This window comes from Rhinoraja longicauda, chromosome 1, assembly GCF_053455715.1.
Source record: "Rhinoraja longicauda isolate Sanriku21f chromosome 1, sRhiLon1.1, whole genome shotgun sequence".
Taxonomy (NCBI): domain Eukaryota; kingdom Metazoa; phylum Chordata; class Chondrichthyes; order Rajiformes; family Arhynchobatidae; genus Rhinoraja; species Rhinoraja longicauda.
The window spans coordinates 127,928,931-127,955,158 of NC_135953.1; the positions used below are offsets into that span (position 1 = coordinate 127,928,931).

The window sequence follows — 26,228 nt, forward strand, 5'->3', positions numbered from 1 at the left end:
AAAAAAAGGATATGTCAATGCATTGGAGTTTGATCACAATGAGAAGAATCAGTTTGCTGGATGTAATATAGCTCACAATACATAAGAAGGAAATGGAAGGAAGTCACAATCATTAACATTGTTATTTCAGGTGAGTATTACTAAATTGACTGGTTACCATAGTAGTAGTACTGCAAACCCTCACTTTAACAGACCTCAATATAACGGATTTTGGTTATAGCGGACGGACCTACCGACGGCTGTCCATGCCACGCCCAGCTCGCGCCGCCTCCCCTTCGCTTGCAGCCCCGGCTGCCCACGCCACCACCGACTCCAGGCCGGACCTTCTGCCGCCATTGTTGGCCCACAAAGCTTCCTCGGCTGCTTCCAGGCTGTGCCTGCCACCATCACCGCTGACCCTTACCTGCACTCTGGCTGCCCTTGGGCCATGGCCACTGCCTCTGCCGATCCTCACCTCTCCCCCAGCTGCAAGCAGGCCAGGGCCATCAACTCACCTGGATTCCAGGCCTGCTACTGGACCGAGGGTCTGAAGAAGGCTCGATCCGAAACATAAGGTCATAAGTGATAGGAGTAGAATTAGGCCATTCGGCCCCTCAAGTGTACTCTGCCATTCAATCGTGGCTGATCTAGCTCTCCCTCCTAACCCCATTCTCCTGCCTTCTCCCCATAACCTCTGACACCTGTACTAATCAACCCATGTTCTCCAGTGATGCTGCCTGTCCTGCTGAGTTACTCCAGCACTTTGTGTCCTTTCATGCATTAACCAACAACTGCAGTTGTTTCTACTACTTATACAATCTTAATATCTACTCCGTTATAGCGGACAATTGCCAATAACAACACCATTCCAACTCCCCCCCCCCCTCCGCCTATAGTCCATTATAAGGAGGGTTTACTATACTTAAATTAAATGAAAGGGCATGAGGAAAGCTGGTTAGGATATTTTGCCCTAATAAGAATTTTAACATATACATTTGAATGCGGTCAAATTTGAGGGTTAGATGGGGTTAGAATGTATGTCATGGTGTGCTTTTATTGTAGGGAGATAAATATTCCAAGTTGTAAGACCTTTTGAAAAGGATAGGGAAAGAAAGCAAGCAAAGTTAGCCTGTGATGAAAACTATTTTTACAATATTAAAGAGAGGATATATGTACGGTTAAGCTCTTGACATTGGCTTCCTAGTTCACTAAAGGTATAAAAGGACAAAACTGTCATGGATATCATTTGCAGGTTTGGCAGCTTTGTGGCACGAAATCATAACCCATAGATGAGAGTCTTGTAGGAAAAAGTACCAAAATTAAAAGACTATTAAAAGAATTTCAATGGATATTTTTTAAAACAGAGATAGATAGATTCTTGTGTAGGAAGGAACTGCAGAAGCTGGTTTAAACCAAAGATAGACACAAAAAGCTGGAGCAACTCAGCGGGACAGGCAGCATCTCTGGAGAGAAGGGTCGAGACTCTAATTCAGGGTCGAGACTAATTCAGGCGATAGATTCTTGATTAGTGCGTGTGTCAGGGGTTATGGGGAGAAGGCAGGAGAATGGGGTTAGGAGGGAGAGATAGATCAGCCATGATTGAATGGCGGAGTAGACTTGATGGGCCGAATGGCCTAATTCTTCTCCTATCACTTAGGACATGACTGTACAATAGTGTAAAGGTTGTGGAAGCAAATGAATTGAGGGAATTGAGAAGTGATGTACTGGAACCTATCTATATTACAGGAGAGAGTGTACTGACAATTTTAAGGCAGATTAAGGTGGATAAATTCTTGAGGCCAGACCAAGTGTATCCAAGGACATTGTGCGAAGCTTGGGACAAAATTGCAGTGGCCTGGCCAGGTCAATCAAATATAATGTGAACCTTTCAACATCAGATGTAAGAAATGTTATAAATGAAAGTAAGGAAGTGACAAATTTATAAAATGAATACATTGTGGCAAAGTAACACCCTTGAAGGCTGAATTGGTGTTGCTTCCGAGGGTTTTAAAGTAAACTAGAAAAGAGGGCCCGTTGGGCCCGTCCCCACACCCCCCATTCTCACTCCCCCAGCCCCACTCTTACTCTCCAAGTGTGCCCGTTGGGCCCGGAAAAGAGGGCCCGTTGGGCCCGTCCCCACACCCCCCATTCTCTCCTCCCCCAGCCCCACTCTTACTCTCCAAGTGTGCCCGTTGGGCCCGTCCTCCTGATCTGTGTATGTCAAGTGACCACTATAGCCTTCATTCTTTTTTTTTTTCCCTAATGGGTAAAGATTTTTCAGACACCGTTGCTATATACCTTCAAAGCAATGACTGCATTATTTGGGTCAGTTGAGAGCGTCTCAGAGCCATAAAATACCTGTTTGTGAGGCAGTTAGAGGAATCTATAGGTAATGGTGGAGTGACTGGGCAGAGACAAAACTGAGATTTAAAATCAACATGGGTTTGTAAATATTGCATAGGCTTAATTAATGTAACAGGATTTGGGGGAAACTAGCACTGTTAATTCATTTGAACTTCCATTAAGCATTTGAGATATTTACTACACATGAATCTAAGAAATAAAATTAAGAGTAAGCCATTTGGTCCCATGTGTTTGCTCCACCATTCAATAAGGTTATGACTGACCATTTACCTCAGCACCATTTTCTTGCACTAAACCCATACCCCTTGATTCCCTTAACAATTAAAACTCTTATCAGCCTGCGTGATCTCACAACCAATGGACCACATCAACTCTACGCAGTCATATCACATCTAATCATGAATGGTAATTAACAATTAATTTTTCAGATTGTCGGAGGCGGTAGTTAGACAATAGACAATAGACAATAGGTGCAGGAGTAGGCCATTCGGCCCTTCGAGCCAGCACCGCCATTCAATGTGATCATGGCTGATCATTCTCAATCAGTACCCCGTTCCTGCCTTCTCCCCATACCCCCTATCCTTAAGAGCTCTATCTAGCTCTCTCTTGAACGTATTCAGAGAATTGGCCTCCACTGCCTTCTGAGGCAGAGAATTCCACAGATTCACAACTCTCTGACTAAAAAAGTTTTTCCTCATCTCTGTTCTAAATGGCCTACTCCTTATTCTTAAACTGTGGCCCCTGGTTCTGGAGGTTGAGGCAGGTTCTATCGCGATGTCTAAGAAACATTTAGACAGGCACATGGATAGGATGGGTTTGGAGGGATTGGGCTAAACGCAAGCAAGTGGGACTAGTGTAGATCGGACATGTTGGCCGGTGTGAGCTGGTTGGGCCCTGGGCCTTGTTTCCATACTGTGTGACTATGATGACTCAGGGTGTGCTCTTACAAGGTCTTTTATAGGTGCAGTGCATACTGAACCCATTGAAATAGACACAAACATTCTAGCTAGCATGCTAGCTCTTGGTATTTCATGCACAAGGTCTACCAAGCCCTTTGTACTGCAGCGTTCTGTGGCTTTTCTTCATATTCTACTAATTGATTCATTTTTCATGTTTTCCCATTTTATACTACCTTTGCCAACTTTTTGTCCACTTAATTAATCCACTGATTCAATGACCTAGGAATATTTCTGTAAGCTGTTCGTTGCCTTTGGCATTCTATGGTAAAAATTCAGCTTGGTCTGTGGCACAAAATGTGCATTATTGGATGTTTCTTATATCCGCGTAGTATCCGATATTTAAGTCATTCCCATTATATCATCAGTCATGAATTAATTTGTATGACAAGTTACTCAGCTTCCACTAGGTCGTAAAAAATCTCGTTTGAGGTATTTGGAATGAGACCGAACAGTACGTTATGTGATCATTTCTTTCCAGAAATAAATGCTGGTGAAATACTACAGATGTTTGGGAAGATGTTTTTCGAATTCTGCCAAGAATCTGGCTACGATACAATCCTTCGTGTTCTGGGTTCCAATGTTCGTGAGTTTTTGCAGGTAAATACATCATATTTCTGTTTTGAAGACTAAACATCAATTATTTTTAAGTACTGGTCCACAGAAAGCTTGTTAAAAAACCTGAATTAAAGTGTTAAAATTTACTCCCCAACATTATGCCTTTTCTTGAGCTGAACTCCACTCCTTTGCTCTTTCTTGAAAGCACCATATTAATTAAACATTTCAGAATCTGTCAATGGTAAGTTTATTTTTCAACACCTGTTTATGAAGCTTCTTTTTAATGTTAAGTATTTTTGTGGAATAAAAAATTAACAATTGGCTATGATTACTTTTCTGATAATCTTAGCAAAATGATCCAAAGTTTAAACTAAATAATAATAAATTCTTTGGTTTCTGCAGCAATATTATGCTACCAACATAGTCAAGTTGGTCATTTTCAACTATATTTTGGAATGGAACATATAATGGAGTTTCGTTTTAGTTTAGTTTAGAGATACAGCGCGGAAACAGTCCCTTCGGCCCACCGAATCCGCACCGACCAGCGATTAACACTATCCTACACACACCAGGGACAATTTACATTTATATCAAGGAAAAATACCATAATATTTTCTAAAAGATCAGATTTTAAAACATTCAATGCAGAGTTAGATTGAAAAAAGTGAGCCACGATTTCTTAAAAGTTGAGTAATCTACCATAGCGAAATCTTGGAAAAAGTAATTATGAAAAGAGCATGGACTTTTTGCTTACTTTTATAAGTGCGACTAAAAGTCCTCGTTTTAAGCATATTTTTAGCTTAGTTTAGTTTAGAGATTTGGTGCGGAAGCAGGCCCTTCAGCCCACCGAGTCCGTGCCAACCAGCGATCCCCACATATTAACACATTCCTACACACACTAGGGAACATGTTTTACATTTACCAAGCCAATTTACCTACATACCTGTCCGTCTTTGGAGTGTGGGAGAAAACCCGAAGATCTCGGACATAACCCATGTGGTACAGACAGCACCCGTGTGTATTGGATATATTTTTGGATAATGGAATTCATTGCTACAGAAAATTGCCAGTAGTCAAGATTTTTCTTTCCAATTAATAGAAGCCAAGAGCTCATCACTTCCAATTTGGATCTGGTGATGATCCCATTCTATAGAGGTGATTGAGTTAAGTAACTGCTGCTGTGAAGATAAATTCATCAAATCCATCAAATCTCTGCTCTCTGATATCTGCATCAACTTGCTGTACTGTAAGTACAGAGTGATGCCAAATGCAACAATTGCTGATCTGTAGGAACAGAGAGATGGTGTTGGTCAATTCATCTCCCTTTGCTCCCTCTGAGGTCAAGCCCTTCTCCATTGGGTGCAGATTGGTGTTCATACAACAATGGAAAACTGAATCCTGGGAGAAATCTAAAGAATGTAGGAGAACTTGGTTGGGATGGAGGATGTACCAGACATATCTAGCACAGGTCTGGAGGTTGAAACATATCGGGCTTGGATAACAGGTGATCTCCAACCATTGTTTAAGAAAATAACTCGAGATGCTGGTACAAATCGAAGGTATTTATTCACAAAATGCTGGAGTAACTCAGCAGGTCAGGCAGCATCTCGGGAGAGAAGGAATGGGTGATGTGAAGAAGTGTCTCTACCCAAAACGTCACCCATTCCTTCTCTCCTGAGATGCTGCCTGACCTGCTGAGTTACTCCAACATTTTGTGAATAAATACCGCCAACCATTGTTTACTCAGCAGCCTGAGGTCCAGTGGCATTGTAGAGTCTAACAGTAGTGGTTCCATCAGACTTCCCTGTAAACCCTTCAATATTCCGAATCCATCACAACTTTCAGGATACACTGTAGGAACAATTTACACTTCTACCAAGCCCATTAGCCTACAGGTCTTTGGAGTCTGGGAGGAAACCGAAGATCTCGTAGAAAACCACACAGATCACGGGGTGAACTTACAAACCCTGTATAGACAGCACCCGTAGTCGGGATTGGACCCAGGTCTCAGACGCTGCAAGTGCTGTAAGGCAGCAACTGTACCACTAAGCCACCATGCAGCGTAGAAGAGTTGTTGGGGGGGAAGTGGGATTGGTAGGATTGCATTGTGAACCAGCATCGGTAAAATCAGCCAAATGGCTTCCTACGATGCTGCACAAAAACATGATGATAAATGAAGGTGGGAATGATGTACAGTACAGTCATTCAGATCTTTCAGGAAATCATACAGCATAGATAAGGGTCAAGGGCCAATTATACATTCTATTCTCCCTATATTCCCATTAATCCCCACCCACTTCCCTTCCCCCAACCCACCTCCCTCTCGCATTCTATCAGCCACCAACATTAGGGGCAATTTACTGTGGCCAGTTAACCAACCAACCGTTATATCTTTGGAATGTGGGGGAAAAATCCCAGAACATTTGGGATTTTTACAGGAACAGAGTACTGAATTTGGATGATCAGACAGGATCACGTTGAATCATGGGTAAACACAAAATGCTGGAGTAACTCAGCGGGTCAGGCAGCATCTCGGGAGAGAAGGCAAATTACACTTTGGAAATTATTACGGGTGATTTGGGCAAAAATAATTGAATTAATTGTCACGAGTTTCTGCCTGACCCGCTGAGTTACTCCAGCATTTTGTGTCTAACTTTGATTTAAACCAGCATCTGCAATTTTTTTCCTACACATGTTGAATCATGGAGCAGGCGTTCAGGGCCCACCAGCCTGCTTCTGTTCCTAATTTTTAAGCTTTAATATTTCTTTGCATTTGAAAGCTCGGTTGATTTAAAACACTTCGAATCTAGGCTTAAAGGGCACATTTTATTTATGTAAAGCTCCTCATAATCTGTCATTGGTGTCAAGTGTGTTCTGGGAATGTTGCATGGGTGTGCATTTCTCTCTTTAGATGTTGTCATGCATGTTGAAAATCCTTGTCATATCGTACTAATCACAGAAAGTTTCCCATTATGAAGCCATGTGGCCTTTTAAGTCCATACCGACTCTTTAAATGAACAAGATGGACACAAAATGCTGGAGTAACTCAGCGGGACAGGCAGCGTCCATGGACAATAGACAATAGGTGCAGGAGGAGGCCATTCGGCCCTTCGAGCCAGCACCGCCATTCAATGTGATCATGGCTGATCATTCTCAATCAGTACCCCGTTCCTGCCTTCTCCCCATACCCCCTGACTCTGCTATCCTGAAGAGCTCTATCCAGCTATCCAGCTCTATCTGGAGAGAAGGAATGGGTGACATTTTGGGTCGAGACCCTTCTTCAGAAGACTATGTCTCCATTAAATGAACAACCCAGTTCATTCTTCTCCCTTGTGCTCTCCTCATAAATGATCCCCTTTCAGTTCTCTCTTGGATGTTCTGCTGAACAGTGAAAAGACTTTTGTTTATGTGCTATCCAGTCAAAGGATAAACTACACATGAATGCAATCAAATATTCCACAGTGCACAGATAAAGGATAAAGCATACAATATTTAGTGCAAAGATATAACATTGAAGTTCGATAAAGTCAGATTAAAGATACCTCAGAGGTCTCCAATGTGGTAGATGGAAGGGCAGGACTGCACTTTGGTAGTTTAGGCGGATGCTGAGTGAATACTGCATTGTCAGATGGGGCAATAAACTGAAGGTCTGATCTACCTGAAGCAGAAATCAAACATTCCACAGATCTAACCTAAAGCATGATTATCTGCAGATTTCCTAGAAAGCACCACTCACTTTTCAGGAACGCAACATCACCACTCAATTGGAATGACAATTTTCCTTAAATTATGAGGAATTTTCATGTTCTTGTACATTTTTTTCATGAATCCTCAACTTTCTGACAGTGGTGGAGATCAATGCCAGAGTTTGTTTAGATTTAGATTTTTAGATTTAGAGATACAGCGCAGAAACAGGCCCTTCGGCCCACCGGGTCCGCGCCACCCAGCGATCCCCGCACATTAACACTATCCTACACCCACTAGGGACAATTTTTACATTTGCCCAGCCAATTAACCTACAAACCTGCACGTCTTTGGAGTGTGGGAGGAAACCGAAGATCTTGGAGAAAACCCACGCAGGTCACGGGGAGAACGTGCAAACTTCGTACAGTACAGCACCCGTAGTCAGGATCGAACCCGAGTCTCCGGCGCTGCATTCGCTGTAAGGCAGCAACTCTACTGCTGCGCCACCGTGCCGCCCTGGAACAACCTCCTTTCTTTCTGATAAATTTGGGCCGTTGGTTTTCCAAGAGTCAAGAGTTTTATTGTCATGTGTCCCAGATAGAACACAGAATGAAATTCTTACGTGCTGCAGCACAACAGAATATGTAAACAGTGCTATGTGCTATGATAAGGTTAACAGTGCCTGTAACGAAAAGGACGCATTATGGAAGTTAGAAGCTTTGGCAAAACTTTTTTTTTTTTTTTTGGGTTGCTTATTATTGATTATGCCTGTGGTTTAAAATGCTCTACTAAATGTGAATAAGATATCAATCTTTTCTCAGAACCTGGATGCTTTGCATGATCATCTGGCTACCATTTACCCAGGGATGCGGGCACCATCATTCCGATGTACAGATGCAGAGAAAGGGAAAGGACTACTTTTACATTATTATTCGGAGAGGGAAGGCTTACAGGACATTGTAATTGGAATAATTAAGACAGTTTCGCAGCAGCTTCATGGCACTGAAATAGATATGAAGGTAAGATCACAATATTTACAGTTTCAATAATAGTGTTTGAAAACTAGAAGTAAAAAGAAGCAATGTGTCTTTGGTCATGAGCAATTAATGTGCCAGAGAATTGCCCATCAATAGTATTCTCTTCCACATGAATACACTGGAGAAGAATTCAATATTCTGACATACACTGATAACTAAACCTCACAAGACAAATTGCTTCAAATTGAATCTGAAATGCATGTCTGAAGATTACATGATCTTTCTCCTTAATTCAATATTACCATTAATAATTTCAATATTCCTTATCCTTTCATTGTTTCGTTGTATTAATTGTTAATCCGGTTAAAAATCCCTTGTAATTACAATATGCATGGATTGGTAATAATTTAGACTGTATGAGGGGATGGTTTTGGATTTATAGTCTTACCATATGAATGTGTTATATTATCTATATGAGTTCCAGGCTGTGACATACTTGTGCCTTTTAAATTTTGATGCTTCCAATTTCGTGATGTGTCATTGCAATGATGATCCATTGTCCCCCAGCTCTCGGGTTGCATTATGCATGATTTACCAGCTGCATTATAGCAATTTACTTTGACAGCATCTCCCACTTAAAGCAATTAGTGTATCTAGGACCTAGATTAATGATGGTATGTTTAAAGTGGTAAAGAATGCAATTATTTTTGGATTACATTGGTTAATCCAATGGGATAAAATCAAAGTCTTGCCTTTTTATTTTGTGTAGAACAGTTATTTAAAGGACCCTATTTTCTTCAGGAACAAGTAATGGTCACCATAATCACCTACAGTCGGAGAGTTGTTGTCGTCAAAGTTTTTCAACTTTGCCATTTGATGTCACAATTGCAAAACAAAAATGCAGTTTGGTACAATGCAACCTCAGGTTGCCGCTGTATTGTTTTGCATTGTACATTTGTTGAGAGTTCAACAGAACTCTTCTTGCACTGCCTTTGCAAGCTTTCTGGAAATTCTCCACCAACTCTGCAGTGGTCAGCCAGGGATTCCATTCTGCATGGGCGCCTATAGATGGATCATTTCAGCAATGTTGGGATGGGTGAAATCATTTTTGCAGATTAAATGTAGAAAATTAGCATGTAGGTGCAGCGAGTAATCAGGAAGGTAAATTGAAGTTTAGTTTATTGTCACAAATGTCTAATTGCAAGGAGGATTGAATATAACATTTATGATGTCTTGCAGTCGTTGTCCCACACCCGAATACACAAATACTACTTATAGTTTTAGTGTGCTTATTTGAATATGTATATGCGTCCATTGGGGGCATTTCCGTTGATTCATTGGAGGAAGAAACTGTGATATAAAGAAAGATCGAGTAGGTTTGGTCGATACTCATTAGTGGTTAGAAGAATCAGAGGTATTGATGGAGCTTAACTGAATAGATGCTGAAATAATGTTTTTCCTGTGGTGGATTCTAGATCTTAAAGCATTGTATCACTCCACAATGACAGTGGCAACACAAGTAGAGAGGGTGGTAAAGAAGGCAGACACAAAATGGCTGGAGTAACTCAGCGGGACAGGCAGCATTCCTGGATAGAAGGAATGGGTGACGTTTCGGGGTCAAGACCCTTCTTCTGACTGAAGGCGTATGGTATGGTTGCCTTCATGGGTGGGGAAGTTGAGTGTGTGAGTCAGGAAGTCATATTGAAGCTTTACTGGACTTTGGTTAGGCTGCATTCAAAATATTGTGTGTCGTCTGATCGCCACATTACAAGAAGGATGTGGGGGCTTTGGAAAGCGCAGAAGAGGTTTATCAGAATGCTACCTGGATTTGGCGGTATTGCTTATAAGGAGCAATTGGACAAATTTGGATTGCTTTCGCTGGAATGGCGGAGGTTGAGGGGTGACCTGATAGAAATATGTAAAATTATGATACGCATAGATGGGGAGATGGTCAGAACCTTGAAACAAAGACTAGATGGTGTGGCTTTAAGGTCAGAGGAGCAAAATTTAAAGGAGATATGTCAGGAAAGATCTTTGCACAGAGAGTGTAGGGTGCCTGGAGTGTGTTGTGTGGGATGGTAGTGGAGGCAGATAGGATAGTGGCATTTAAGACGATTTTAAACAGACAGGTGGATATACAGAGAATAGATTGAAATAGCAGAGGAGGTCCGTTTAACCTGATATTATGTTCAGCACAGAACTTTGGACCAAAGGGACTCTTCCTGCGTTTTACTGTTCAATGTTATTTAAAGACAGAGGTAAGGAAGAATTTTTCTCAGAGGACCATGTATTTTTTGTATTCTTTATACAAAGAGGCTGTAGAGATGAATCTTTGAATATACTCAAGGCTGAGATAGATACATTTATAGTGTGGGAGAACAAAAGATTATCAGGAATATCTAATGAAGTTAAAATGAACTAAGATAACATCAGCCATGATATTATTGAAAGACAGGGCAATGTGCATAGTCCTGGGACCTATTGCTGCTCCCTTTTAATGTTCTAAAGAAGTAATTTCTGACTGCTTAGAAATATGTCTTGGTGAGTGGTTTAACAAGGTAGATTGGGACAATCTGGATAAGGCTGGACAATATGTAAAGGAACATGGTGAATGTTTTTCACAATTCTTTTGCTCTGCTTATTGCCAAAGGTTATGTAACTCATTATTCTGGTCTTGTTTGAAGCTAACTTGTTGATGAAGTTGTATTTGAATGGATGATTGTAACTGGAATCTATTTGTTCATTTTTACCAATTTGAACTGAATTGCAAGGTGGCATTTTAATTACAACATCATCAGCATGCTAATGATTTACAATTAACAAGTCTGAAGAAGGGTCTTAACCCAAAATGTCACCGATTCCTTCTCTCCAGAGATGCTGCCTGAGTTACTCCAGCATTTTGTGTCTATTTTTGGTTTAAATCAGCATCTGCAGTTCCTTCCTCTGCCGTAAACAAGTCTTATCATTTTTGATTATTTATTGCAATAGATAACTTCCTGTTTCATTATACAACAAATTGTATGAAATCTTTATTGTAAAGCAGAGTTTAAAGTCATAAATATGCATGTTGGCATTTGAGGCCTTTACATATAGGTTTCGTTGTTAATTCATGACAAATTTAGAACTAATTGGGGTGCAGTCCCAAATTAATTTGTTGTCAAATATTCTGAAGCGCTCTTATATTTTGCTGTAAATATTTAGTTATTTTCTTTCCTACGTAGCCTCCAGATTATCAAAAACAGATTTTATATTTAGCATTACTCTCAAACCAACAAAGGAGGTAGCACACAAAAAACACTTGTCCGCCCACTGTTGGAATATTGCCAGGCAATATGGGACCCTCACCAGAAAAATAACATTGACACCCTTGACAAGGTTCAGAGGCGTGCAGCACGGTTTGTTTGTGACGACTACTCAAGACAGTCAAGCGTCTCCGATATGTTAAATCGCCTTGGCTGGTTAAGTCGCTGGAGTCAAGACGCACCAAAGCCCGCTTATGTACTGTCGACAAAGAGACTCATGGCATCATCCCCAGTAACATATCTCACTTTATTCAATCCAATACCCAGAAATTTACAAGACAGTCCTTGGGTCACTTCATTTATACTAGAATGAGAGCAAACAAAAATAGCTACCTACAGCCACTATATCCATGGACTATCCCACAGTGGAACATCCTTCCCGACACCACCAGATGTGCACCAACCTTGTCATTCTTCAAGTCACAGCTCGACAACTTGGACATGGATCATCTCACTAAACTTGCCCACATAAAAATCTAAACAACCTTTTGCAACCAGCACCCATGCGAGCGAAACCTGCACGAGGTAGCCCAGCTATTGGCGTTTGTGCAGTAGAAAACAGAAACAGAAACACAGAAAGAGTTTGTCTATTAAATTAGTCGGGGGGAGGTAGGAAAGTCGAGTAGTTGTGCAGAATGCATTGAAAGTGGGAAAATGTTCTAAAAAGCATACAAGATCCTCCGGAGGCTGGAAAAACCCCCCAAATTTCCAGAGCAAGGAAATCAGAACTTCTCTATTTAAAACACCTGGTCAACCGCAATTATATCATATCATATCATATCATATATATACAGCCGGAAACAGGCCTTTTCGGCCCACCAAGTCCGTGCCGCCCAGTGATCCCCGCACATTAACACTATCCTACACCCACTAGGGACAATTTTTACATTTACCCAGCCAATTAACCTACATACCTGTACGTCTTTGGAGTGTGGGAGGAAACCGAAGATCTCGGAGAAAACCCACGCAGGTCACGGGGAGAACGTACAAACTCCTTACAGTGCAGCACCCGTAGTCAGGATCGAACCTGAGTCTCCGGCGCTGCATTCGCTGTAAAGCAGCAACTCTACCGCTGCGCTACCGTGCCGCCCAATTGTACTTCCAGTTCCTGGCACCTCATTTCAATAAAGATTTGAAGACTTTGGAGACGGTGTAAAAGGGGTCTACCAGAGGGATAGCAGGGATGATGGACGAGTTCAGATACATGAACTTGGACCTCATTAAACAAGAGTTGAAAGAGGATGTGCTAGAGGCACTTAGAATCACGAAGGATCCACACAAACTAGAACAAAAGAAACTATTTTCGATAACGGAAAGGAAGCAAACCAAATAATGTACAATGAAGGTTTTAGGTCAAAGAACCTAAATTGACATAACAAAACACTTATTAGTGGTTGTGATCTTGAGCACACGGCCAGGAACATTAGTGGACGAAGATTCAATTGTCGCATTTGAAAGGAATTTGAATAAGTACTAAAAAGAAAGAATTTTCAGGGTTATGTGGAGAAAATTACTGGTTGCAATGTTCTTGCACGTGGCCAGTATGGGCTCAATGGGCCAAAAGGCATTTTTCATTCTGTCAGTTATCTGTAATTTCTTCTGACATTTACCACGTAGATACAAGCAAGTCGTTCTCAACAATTCTCTGCGAGCCAGCAGGATACATTCCAGAAATGGAGCTTGTGAGGGAGTGAAAACTTGGGCTAAATGCCCAAAGTTTTCACAAGCATCTTACCAGAAATTTCCATATCAGTTCTTTGAGATTTTTTTAATGATTTTGCAAGCAGGGTTCGTTTTGATCATTTTAGATGACGCTCCTTTTAAATCCTTAGGTCCTTATAACAGGTCTTAATGTCTTACCATAGCATATCTTCTCAATGTTTCTGCAGTATTTTCATGGGATTTTTCACTGATAAATCTTTTCTCTTTTATTCTGAGTGGCTCATTCGCAATTGTAGTGAGATTGGCAATAAGTATAAAACATTTTAGCAGTCTGGAGCCCGAGAAGTTCTGTTGCATGGCATATACTCACATAGTGCCAGGTGATGGGAAGACTACACTTTTAACACATTTATCTCTAATTCTCATCAAAAGCAGCGCATGCACCGCAAGACATAATGTTGAAAAAGATGTGTAACATTTCTTTTGAACCTTCCGTTAAAATGATAGCATATTATTATTGTTTGGGAAACAATGCAAACAGCTCACATGGAACAAGATCTTACAGTGTTCTCAATAGTCAATGGTCAATTTTATTTGTCACATACACATAAATGCGCAGTGAAATGAAAGATTTCCCACAGTCCAACAATAAGAGCAATAAAAATAAACAATGACACACACAATCATAAACCAACACCAAACAAAAAGAAACATCCATCACAGTGAGTCTCCTCCAGTCACCTCCTCACTGTGATGGAAGGCCAGAATGTCTTTTCTCTTCCCCTGCCGTCTTCCCCCGCAGTCAGGCTGTTGGAGTTGCCACGTTCCAGGCCGTGCCGGACAAATGTGCACCACACCATTTGTGCACTTGATACCTGGACTCTTTACAAGGATAATCAGTCTTGCTTTTTTGGGGGGCTTAGCTGCAAATAATCTTGTATGCTGCCAGAGGATCGATCACAAGAGCCCACAACAGTTATTTTCTGAACTGTCTGTAAAATCTTTCTTGCTTATGCATGTTTCATTGTTGGCCTTCTGTGGTGCAGACTGGCAGCCTAAGAGGTGATGGTTAATTACACGCTGTAGTCCTTGATCTCTGGACTAATGCAGAAAGTGGAGGTTGACTCATGCCATACATCAAAGTGCAGCTCCTTGCTGCTATGGGAACTTCGTTACTTTTCCTTTTCCTTGTCGATGATTAGTAAATCCAGCTTGTTTCATGTGCATGTAGATTTGCTGAAATACTTTTGTTTACAGTGATTAGGATGGCATGATAGCAAGGCAGTTAGTATCGCTGCCTCACAAAGATGTGGTGGTAGATTAATTAACTACTCAAAATTACTGTTTAATTTATGTAAGTGCCAAAAGAACCAAAGAAGATTCGTTTCAGGACCACTGGGATTTAAGAGAGAGAATGAGATTTATGGAATTGCTTAGATTTTTAGATTTAGAGATGCAGCGCAGAAACAGGCCCTTCGGCCCACCGGGTTCGCACCGCCCAGCGATCCCCGCACATTAACACTATCCTACACCCACTAGGGACAATTTTTTTAAACATTTGCCCAGCCAATTAACCTACAAACCTGTACGTCTTTGGAGTGTGGGAGGAAACCGAAGATCTCGGAGAAAACCCACGCAGGTCACGGGGAGAACGTACAAACTCCGTACAGACAGCACCCGTAGTCAGGATCGAACCTGAGTCTCCGGCGCTGCATTCGCTGTAAGGCAGCAACTCTACCGCTGCGCCACCGTGCCTCTTCAGTGAGCTAGCAGAAGTTGATAGGCTGAATGGTGTCTCTCTATATCATAATAAGAGAATAAGAACTTAGAGCTATCCATGAATCATAAGGGGTTTCTTGCCCAGAGTATGCGGCTTGTCTGAAATAATAAAGGAAAATCACCATGGCAGGTACCATGTACCCAAGGCCAAATAGCATGGATGACTTCTTTAGTTCCTGACACATTCCATTCAAAGGTTAGAGAAAGAACTCCTTGACAAATCTTACAAGCATTCTGACCAGTCTGACAATATGCTCAGCAAGTTCACGTGCTTCTGGGCACCCATCGTGAGTGGGTCCACACCTGAGTACTTGTGAGCAGAGTTAGTGTGTTTCCACCTCCTTTGAGGAGTTGACCAACCTGCTGTCAAAACCAGACCGTAGCAGTGAGCACCCCACATCTCAACACACAACGTTACTATAATGAAGGAATGACCGAGATGCAAAAGGCCCCTGATTACATTGGCCGCTTTCCCGAGACAGCATGAAATGAGATTACTGGTGCTGTGACAGCAAAGCATATGGCCCAGTGCACAGCGCTACGCCAAGTGAGATGGCGTACATGGAAGGAGATTAGTTTTGTTGCACCTACTGCTAATTGCTTGTCATCATTTCCTGCAAGACAGAGGGTGAAGCACTAGTCAGCATCCATCCGCAATGTGAGTACATTTGTCATTGGTGCGTTTGGTGGTCAAACAGTCTTTGCATGCACGTACATACGTATAGATGAATTGGAGAGGTGTGTGAGGTCATCACAATGGATGGCTGCCACAGAAGGATAAGTGTATGTCCGTCAGATGTTAGTCTTGCAGCACTGTTGATTGTGTGGATGTTGCAGCCCTTATATCTATGGTTTACGGAGTATCTGTTGGATTTTCTTTTTGCATTGTAAGCCCAGATCTACTGTGGTTCAGCTCTGGACCATTCTGCCACTCATGCTTCTTCCACAATTCAGGCAGATAGATCATGGTTCATCTTTTATCTAAGCTCCATATATGCACTAATCCATGTCGCACGATTCCCTTAAAGTCTGAAAATTTGTCGATCAGTGTCACCAATGTAGCATCTGCCAGGATTCTGTTTGACCACAGTCATTTGTCCATAGTCCAAACACATCCATTTAGAACTGAGACGAGGAAAAACTTTTTCAGTCAGAGAGTTGTGAATCTGTGGAATTCTCTGCCTCAGAAGGCAGTGGAGGCCAATTCTCTGAATGCATTCAAGAGAGAGCTGGATAGAGCTCTTAAGGATAGCGGAGTCAGGGGGTATGGGGAGAAGGCAGGAACGGGGTACTGATCATATCATATATATACAGCCGGAAACAGGCCTTTTCGGCCCTCCAAGTCCGTGCCGCCCAGCGATCCCCGTACATTAACACTATCCTACACCCACTAGGGACAATTTTTACATTTACCCAGCCAATTAACCTACATACCTGTACGTCTTTGGAGTGTGGGAGGAAACCGAAGATCTCGGAGAAAACCCACGCAGGTCACGGGGAGAACGTACAAACTCCTTACAGTGCAGCACCCGTAGTCAGGATCGAACCTGAGTCTCCGGCGCTGCATTCGCTGTAAAGCAGCAACTCTACCGCTGCGCTACCGATGATTGAGAATGATCAGCCATGATCACATTGAATGGCGGTGCTGACTCGAAGGGCCGAATGGCCTCCTCCTGCACCTATTGTCTATTGTCAATTGTTTATTCTGATGGCTCCTGTGGACTGACCCTGGAAATACCTATCGTCCCTATAGAGAGCAACGAAACACCTGACACCGTGCTTTAAGAATGTAACCTATTTAAGTAACAGACACAATATACTAGACCACCTGGCTTTGTACAATAAGGTTTCTGCGCTGCCACTATATCACAATTGCTCTTTATTCATTTTATACACTTTATCCATTTGTATAAATGCACTTTAATCCAATCATAGACTTATGCTCCTTCTTTCAGTCTGTTCCTATATAACATTGTGCAAATTATTTCTCTCTTGCTCTCTGAGTTTCCCAGTCCCTAATGTACCAGTCTTTTTCTTTCACTGCTAGATCCTCATGCTCTTCTTCTTCCCAAATCCTACAACTCTTCCCCAAAGTCACAAAAGCATTCGTGAATCTCTCTCTAATGATAGTGTTTCCAGTTCTGTTGAGATAGAACTACTTGGGCCTGCACAGATTGCAATCCCTCCAGTGGTCAGAATGCTGAAGGAATTTTAAGTGCTCCATCTTGCACCAATTTTGTAGCCAAGCAGTTATTTGTGTGATCCGATTTATATATATACACATTAAGACTCTGATAATCTGTTGTCTAAAGTGGAAATACCAATAGGTCGGCACCTGGCATACCAGGTGATGTTTCCCATGTTCTCTTTCATTTCACCAGACTCATACAGTAGTTTGTATGCTCCCACTCTACTCACTGTGGCCCTGGTTTCCTGCTCCCTTTCAGTTTAGTTTACTTTAGAGATACAGCGAGGAAACAGGCCCTTTGGCCCACCGAGTACGCACCAACCAGTGATCCCTGCACATTTAAACTATCCTACACACACTAGGGACAATTTACACTTATTCCAATTCAATTAACCTGCAAACCTGTATGTCTTTGGAGTGTGGGAGGAAACCAAAGATCTCGGGGAAAACCCACGTGGTCACGGGGACAACGTTCAAACATGAAGGGTCTCGACCCGAAACGTCACCCATTCCTTCTCTCCCGAGTGGCTGCCTGACCTGCTGAATAACTCACTCCAGCATTTTGTGAATAAATACCTTCGATTTGTACCAGCATCTGCAATTATTTTCTTGTACAGGCAGCAAGTTTGGTCGTGATCGAACCTGGGTCTCTGGTGCTGTAAACACTGCAAGGCAGCAACTCTATAGCTGTGCCACCGTACCGCCCTTTGTATTTTCACCGGAAGCCTATTTCCTATATTCACTGGGATCCCAGTTCCCACGCTCCCTTGCCACTCACTGTGACTTAGGATCCTGTCACTCTTCCAACTGACTGGAGCCCTGGTTCCCACGCTCCATCTAAACTTAATGGAAAAATGATCATAATACTGAAACAACTTTAGTAACAACAACAAAAAAACTAATTAAAGATATGTTGACGTATTCAACATTCAATTGTCTGGAAAATCTTCAGTCGGACATCCAGCATGCTGGATTTCTGGGGTTTTAATGTATGTAGTACTGGGAATAATTTGGAGGTTACCGCCTTTAACATCTTGCTACCTAAGGAATATAACATATAACTCCCTCTCTTTAGAAGGATTTTTAAGTCAACTTTACAGCGCGCAAACAGACCCTTCAGCGCACCAACCAGCGAACACCCCATACACTACCACAATCCTACACATTAGGAACAATTTACAATTTTTACTGAAGCAGATTAACCTGCAAACCTGTACGTCTTTGGAGTGTGGGAGGAAACCGGAGCACCCTGAGGTCACGGGGAAAACGTACAAACTCCTTACAGACATTTGTAGTCAGGATCAAACCCGGGTCTCTGGCGCTGTAAGGCAGCAACTCTACCGCTGTGACACTGTGCCTCCCCCCTTGTATTCTTTATTACAGACCACATTAAATTAACGTCTATGCTACCGGTTTTGATAAAGGAACTTAATGGAGGTGGTGTACTTTAGGTTTTAAGATGAACATTACCAACAATGGAAATTGCTCCCTTAGCTCGATGCTTTTCTTTGCTTGAGAGTAAGGAGATTACTAAAGCTAGTCTTTCTGCGTTTTTAGGTGGTCCGACAGAAGAGTGAAGAATGTGATCACATCCAATTTCTGATTGAGCAAAAAGATTCTGAAGAAGAGGATTTTTCAGAAGATCTGGATAGGTTTGAGGAGAATACCATCCAAGAGTCCAGAATTAGTCCTTTCACCTTCTGCAAAGCATTTCCTTTCCACATTATGTTTGATAGAAAATTTATGATTACGCAGTCTGGGAATGCAATATATCGTGTACTTCCACAGGTATGCAACCAACTTCATTACAGTTCACAAAAATAAATAGTTTTCTGAAGATTTTGATCCCAGCCTGGTGTTTGCATCTCTTTCTCCCACTCTTTCTCTCTCTCACACTCCCTCTGTCTCCCTCTGTCTCCCTCTGTCTCCCTCTGTCTCCCTCTGTCTCCCTCTGTCTCCCTCTGTCTCCCTCTGTCTCCCTCTGTCTCCCCCTCTGTCTCTCCCTCTGTCTCTCCCTCTGTCTCTCCCTCTGTCTCCCTCTGTCTCCCTCTGTCTCCCTCTGTCTCCCTCTGTCTCCCTCTGTCTCTCCCTCTGTCTCCCCCTCTGTCTCCCCCTCTGTCTCCCCCTCTGTCTCCCCCTCTGTCTCCCCCTCTGTCTCCCCCTCTGTCTCCCCCTCTGTCTCCCCCTCTGTCTCCCCCTCTGTCTCCCCCTCTGTCTCCCCCTCTGTCTCCCCCTCTGTCTCCCCCTCTGTCTCCCCCTCTGTCTCCCCCTCTGTCTCCCCCTCTGTCTCCCCCTCTGTCTCTCCCTCTGTCTCTCTCTCCCTCTCTCTCCCTCTCTCTCTCTCTCTCTCCCTCTCCCTATCTCTCCCTCTCCCTATCTCTCCCTCTCTCTATCTCTCCCTCTCCCTATCTCTCCCTCTCTCTATCTCTCTCTATCTCTCTCTATCTCTCTCTATTTCTCTCTATCTCTCTCTATCTCTCTCTATCTCTCTCTATCTCTCTCTATCTCTCTCTATCTCTCTCTATCTCCCCCTCCCTCTCCCCCACTCCCCGTCTCCCTCTCTCTATCTCCCTATCTCTCCCTCTCTCACCAATCTATATATCCACCTTATATGTCTCTATTGGTCTCTGCCTTTCCCCCTCAGTCTCTGTCTCATCCTTCAGAATGCACAGTGGTGTTGCAAGCCTTGCAGCTGTGTCACCAGTACATTGACAGCTGTACACTAAGCATTCCGTCTCTCATATAGCCAAGATTTTTTGTTGTCCACCCCTTTTCAGCTCTTCTGTTTACATCTCCTGCAGAACGATGTATTATTGTAAGTCAGAGAAGAGTGATTGGGTCTCTTGATGTGGTTGCAGAGGAAACTATGCAAGTGAAAGTTGGTTGTCTGTGCCTCAACACTGGGAGATGATATGAACCAGTGTGTGTGTGAAATATTGGGTGTTGCTCTGCTTCTGGTGTTAAGTGAATTTGGTGTTTCCAATGCTGACAAAAATCTTCTTGGAAAGTTTCCTCCCAGGTAGCCAACTCCAAATTAGGACAATTTGCGATTTGATTCTAAATGATGTTAGAACCTGCAATATTTTCATTTTCATTTTCTGCAGCAAATTAGAGAGCTAGATAAAGCTCTTAAGGATAGTGGAGTCAGGGGGTATGGGGAGAAGGCAGGAACGGGGTACTGATTGAGAATGATCAGCCATGATCACATTGAATGGCGGTGCTGGCTAGAAGGGCCGAATGGCCTCCCCCTGCAGCTATTGTCTATTGTCAAACTTACCAGCACGCATCTGATGACAATATTTAAAAAGCGTGTGAAAAGTCTTCAATGGTTAATACATTCATATTTTTAAAAGCCATAACTTCACCTTTCGTTTATATATGAGGCATGACCAACTTATTATCTTTTTAAAATGAATCAATTTAGGGATATGTGCCACCAACTGTGAATGGAGTGGAACTGCTTTGGGTCAGACTGGCCCAAAGCTTTCAAGCAGCATTTTAATGTGCCTTTCGGATTTCTTGGAAATGAATCTGACTGGTTTGAAGTTTCGTTCTCCTGATATCTGGTACTGCTTGCAGACACTGTCTGGGTAAAGCAGCCCACCATAAACCTCATTACATGACACCTGTGACTAATTTTTTTGAAGGATACAAAGTAACCTCCATGAGAAGAATAGGCTAGATCCAAAATGCTGGAGTAACTCTTCAGAAGGGTCTCGACCCGAAATGTCACCCATTCCTTCTCTCCAGAAATGCTGCCTGACCCGCTGAGTTACTCCAGCATTTAGTGTCTACCTTCGATTTAAACCAGCATCTGCAGTTTTTTTTCCTATCCATGAGAAGAATAGATCGGGTTGATGCAGAGTCTCTTGCCCAGAGTAGTGAATCGAGGTCCAGAGGACATTGGTTTAAGGTGAAGGGGAAAAGAATTAATAGAAATCTGAGGGGTAACTTTTTCCACACAAAAGGTGGTGGGGGTAAGGAACAAGCTGCCAGAGGAGGCAGTGGAGGCAGGGACTATCCCAACGTCTAAGAAATGGTTAGACAGGTACAAGGATAGGACAGGTTTGGAGGGATATGGGCCGAACGTGGACAGGTGGGACTAGTGTAACTAGGACATGTTGGGGTGAAGGGCCTGTTTCCACACTGTAAGACTATGACTATAACTCAGCAAGTCACGCAGCATCTCTGGAGACCATGGATAGGTCACATTTCGGATTGAGACCCTTCTTCAGACTGATTATATGGGGGAGAAGAAAGGTATAAAAGAGGCAGGGCAGAGCATGATAGGTAATAGGGAGACACGGGCGGCGAGGGGGTGGTTTTATTCCCAGACAGATGGTTTGACAAAGGCCAGAGATGCGAACAGAAGGTGTGAGACACTTTTGTAGAGTTGTGGATAATGAAGCCACAGTGAAGAAAGTAGCAGGAGGCGGAGGGAGCAGGGGGGACGAGGGGAGAAGCAAGTGGGAGCTCTGTCCTGCCTCTTGCATTTTCTAGCTTCTTAAAAAATAATTTGCTCAAATGTTATTTCAGGTATTATTTATGGTTAGTGCGAAAATTAAGTAGACTTCAAATAGTAAAAAGATCATGTATGTCACTATATATTAACAGGGAATCTCGGCCCCTCTTTATGATCATAGGCCTGTTATAGAAGGAAGATCATGGGGAGCATCTTCAGATGTATCGGTTTGTGTTCCAGGTGATCGTACCTTCCATTTCCATAATGCATACATAACATCTGCATTCCCAAATCTCTATTAAAACTGAAGAAATAATCAACTTTGCAGCTTGATTTTTCCCCTCCATTATCTTAGATAATGAAGTGGTTCAATTTTGTCGTCTTGTTCTATTGCAGTCTTGTAATTTTTCTTTACTTTCTGCTTTAGCTTCAGCCGGGAAATTGTAACCTTCTGTCCGTTTTCTCTTTGGTTCGGCCACACATTGACTTTACTTTCCACGGAATCCTCTCGCACATTAACACAGTCTTTGTGTTAAGAAGTAAGGTAACTCATGGTTCATTCGTCCATTTTTATTGACACTACAATAACCATATCTGAAACGAAACCATTAAATAAGCAAATGTATTGTTTAAAAAAGTATATTTATATATTTTACTTACCTCAGGAAGATTTGCTGAATGTAGAAAAGGCAGAATCTTACAATGATCTGACGGGTGCTGAGATCTGCTGTTTACGTTTGAAGGGGCAGATGATCTATTTGCCTGAAGCCGATAACGTACTTTTCCTGTGTTCTCCCAGGTATATTTTTCATGTGTCAAGCAGTTGTACGTTAATTTTACAGAATTTCTAGATCGGATGAATCCATATTAATTTTAAAGTAGCTTATTTTTCTTTTCAAAGATGTGAACAGAACAAAAGTGGTTGAGAAACAGGCCTAGGCCCCAGCACCCCTTGAACTTCTTTCAGCATTCATTGCACTCACGGCAAATTTATACTAATACCTGAACCCAGTCAACTACAATTCCCCACAGTATACAAAATCTACCAGGTTTCAGTCTTGAGTGAGTCTTCATTGACAAAGAATGAAAGCTTACTCAAGATATTCTGCAATCTGCTCAAGACTCACTTGGATCTACCTTTCTCAAATCCACACAAATTAACCAGAATCAGTCATTGATTCAGTAAACTCTTCATTGTCAAAGAATGCAAGGTCCTCAAGGATTATAAATTCCAAAAGTTCACATATTTCTGAATGAAGAAGTGTCTTCCCCATCATATCCTGAAATGATAATCCCTGGTTGTCATGAGGTTCACTTGAGGACCTCACTTCACTAACTCAAGGCACAGATGAAATGGCAGTTTATGTCCAACCAACAGCAAGATTTTGTTGGACACAAATGTCCTCGTCACGATCACGCCCAGCAATGACCACCCATCTCAAATGAATGTCTCAACCTTTCTCCTTCGCAGTCAGTGAGGTTACTTTTGCCCATTGTACTATAAGCAATGTCCTGGGGATCACCATTGACCCGAGTGCCCTCAACCAGGCACTTTACAACCTTGTGCGTGGCGATGGGAGAAGTCCTGTACAGTTGCTGAGATACTGAAGAAATCTGTCCAGTTGCTTCTAAATACATCGAGGAAAGTTCTCAGTGTCTATTCCTGTTAAATCAGAACCGGGAACTTCTGTCGTCTCCTTACAGTTGTTGCTGGTTCTCCAGGGTCAGGGCAACCCATCAGCTGCTGAGAAACCCACTGGTGGACATATTTTTGGAGTGTCATGGCATCACTATTGGAGTCTCTTGCCAAGAATAGAATTCAGAGCAACGATGAAAGCAGTCTGAGTTTAGATGATAGAAGTCATTCCACTGCGGTCATCATATGTTGTACAGCTTCTGTTTCTGGCATCAGGTGATGCCTCACAATTGAGTCTACAAATATTAACATTGAGCTGGACACCACTTCCATGTTGCAAAGGATGGGGCATAAGTTTCACACAACTTGAAGATAGAATCTCCTAGTTACTTCAACATCACATGCAGACTTTCAGAAGATTATACAATACCCCAATATTTCATTTCCATCTCCATCTCCAATTATTTAGACTCACAGTTGGTCGAGAATACCATTGTGTACAATCTAGACACCTCACTGTAAGAACGATGTGGCAGCGGATTGACAGGGTACAGAGGACAAATGCACAGATGTTTACTGGACTGGAGAATTATAGTCTATCTTCACTGAGATTGTTTTCTTTGGAAAAATAAAGGGTGTTTAATTGTGTAGAACTAAAGAGGCCTGGAAAGGTAAACAGGAAGGACTGTTCTCCTTGCCAAAATATTATTAATAAGTAGACATTTTTTGGAAGAAGCATAAGAAAGGTACCCGAAGAGCCATGACCCAAAGAGTTATGGACCAAGAGGTACGAAATGGGATTAATGTAAAGTCTTTTTGGCCTTTCTGGGCTGAATGCCATATCTTATCTTGTGACACAATAAAAGTTTGAATTTTGAGGCTTACTTCACTCCCATATCATTTTAATTGTATTGTGTTATTTGCAAAACTTTGAATATGCTCTTTCAATGATACACTCTGTTAAACATCATCTTAAAGGTATCTGAACCATCCTAGTGAAATGTCAATGTTAATGAATTTTCAAATATTTTACTTTGCTGTTCAAAGGAGTGAGGTAATCAATGGTGTGTTCATATGGAAATGTCAATGCAAACAAACGTATTTCTGTTTATGATCCTTTAGTAAGGTTTAAATATTTTCTCATTTCAATCCAGTGTAATGAATTTGGATGATCTCACAAGGAGAGGCCTTTATCTCAGTGATATCCCGATACATGATGCTACTCGTGATCTTGTTCTGCTAGGCGAGCAGTTCAGAGAAGAGTACAAACTTACCCAAGAACTGGAAATTTTGACAGATCGCCTGCAACATACTCTGCGAGAACTGGAAGATGAAAAGAAAAAGACAGACAGGTAAGCTGCTTCAGGCTAGGAAGTGAATTGTATGTACATTTTTGATACGGATGTTAATTCATCTCAAGCCAGTAACATGAATACAGAGGACATTTTCTGTTATTAAAAAAAACCTAGAAAAAATAGCGTAGAAGGTTAGAAAGGCACAATACAATTGTGCAAAACTATGAAATATTTAAAACAGGAGATCGGAAGAAACTCGGTGATGAAAACAGGAAGGTAAATGTTGTCTATATGGATGTAGTAAGGTGTGTGACGTGGTTCTGTATGGTAGCCTCGTCCAGAGCACATGGGATCCAGCAGCAACTGGCTAATTGAATCAAAAACTGGCTTGGCGATAGGAGGCAGAGGATAGTGGTGTAAGGAAGCTTTTCTGATTGAAGGTCCATAATCCTGATAAGTATGAGTGGATACATTTTGGGAAGAGGAGTAAGACATACAATAAATGTTAGGGCACTAAGGAATGTTGCTGAACTGAAAAAGTAAAGGGCCAAGTCAATAATTACCTGAAAGTGGCAACACAGGGAGGTAGGTTGGCAAAGAATGCAATGGCATAGGCACCTTCGTAGATCCGGGCAAAGAATACAAGAACTGGAATGGTAAGTTTACAACTTTACAAAACACCAATTAGCTGCATTGGAGTATTGCGTGCAGCTTTGCCTACCATTGCATAGGAAGGATGTGCTTGCACTGGAGATAGAACAGATTCATAGGATGTTGCCTGGATTGCAGAACTTTAGTTATGAGGAGTGATTGGAATGATAGGCTTGTTTTCCTTGGAACAGAGAAGTTGAGAGATGACTTGATAGAAGTATATATGTTTATGAGAGACATAAATAGAGTGATGGTCAGTTTTTCCCCTCATGATCAGGATATTAAAAAACAAGACAGAATAGGTTTAATTTGCGAGGAATTTGAGTTTTAATAGGATTCTAAGGGGGAAGTCTTATACCAAGAGAGTGATTGATATCTGTAATGTGCTGCCATCAGAGGTGATGGAATCAGATACAGTTACCCCGTTTAAGAGGCATTTAGGCAGATGCTTCAATAGGCAAAACTTAGAAGAACCAGGTCCTAATGTGGGCAAAAGGGATTAGGAAAGATGGGTAAAAAGATCAGGATGGACGTCATGGAAAAAGGTTCCTGTTACTGTTCTGCACAACCCTAGACTCTATAAACAGAGGAGACAGACTCAAGATAATTGGCAAAACAGCAAGGGTAGAAATTAATGTTTTTCTTTAACTTGGCAAATTATGTGGATTGCATTCAGATTAAATGGAAGCTCTCAAAAGTAAGTTGGATATTTCATATCATATCATATCATATATA

At 42.0% G+C, this 26,228-nt stretch overlaps 1 protein-coding gene across 4 annotated transcripts in view; it reads left to right on the top strand.

Moving 5' to 3' along the window:
* gucy1b1 (guanylate cyclase 1 soluble subunit beta 1) overlaps positions 1 to 26,228 on the top strand; it is a 40,358-nt gene that overhangs the window by 4,152 nt on the left and 9,978 nt on the right. For all 4 annotated transcript variants that reach the window (XM_078412531.1, XM_078412551.1, XM_078412542.1 and 1 more), the window contains exons 4-9: positions 3,781 to 3,899; positions 8,363 to 8,560; positions 19,007 to 19,237; positions 22,339 to 22,455; positions 22,577 to 22,710; positions 24,702 to 24,899. In XM_078412531.1, the coding sequence (XP_078268657.1) occupies positions 3,781 to 3,899; positions 8,363 to 8,560; positions 19,007 to 19,237; positions 22,339 to 22,455; positions 22,577 to 22,710; positions 24,702 to 24,899 (997 nt within the window). The remainder of the gene's footprint in view (positions 1 to 3,780; positions 3,900 to 8,362; positions 8,561 to 19,006; positions 19,238 to 22,338; positions 22,456 to 22,576; positions 22,711 to 24,701; positions 24,900 to 26,228) is intronic.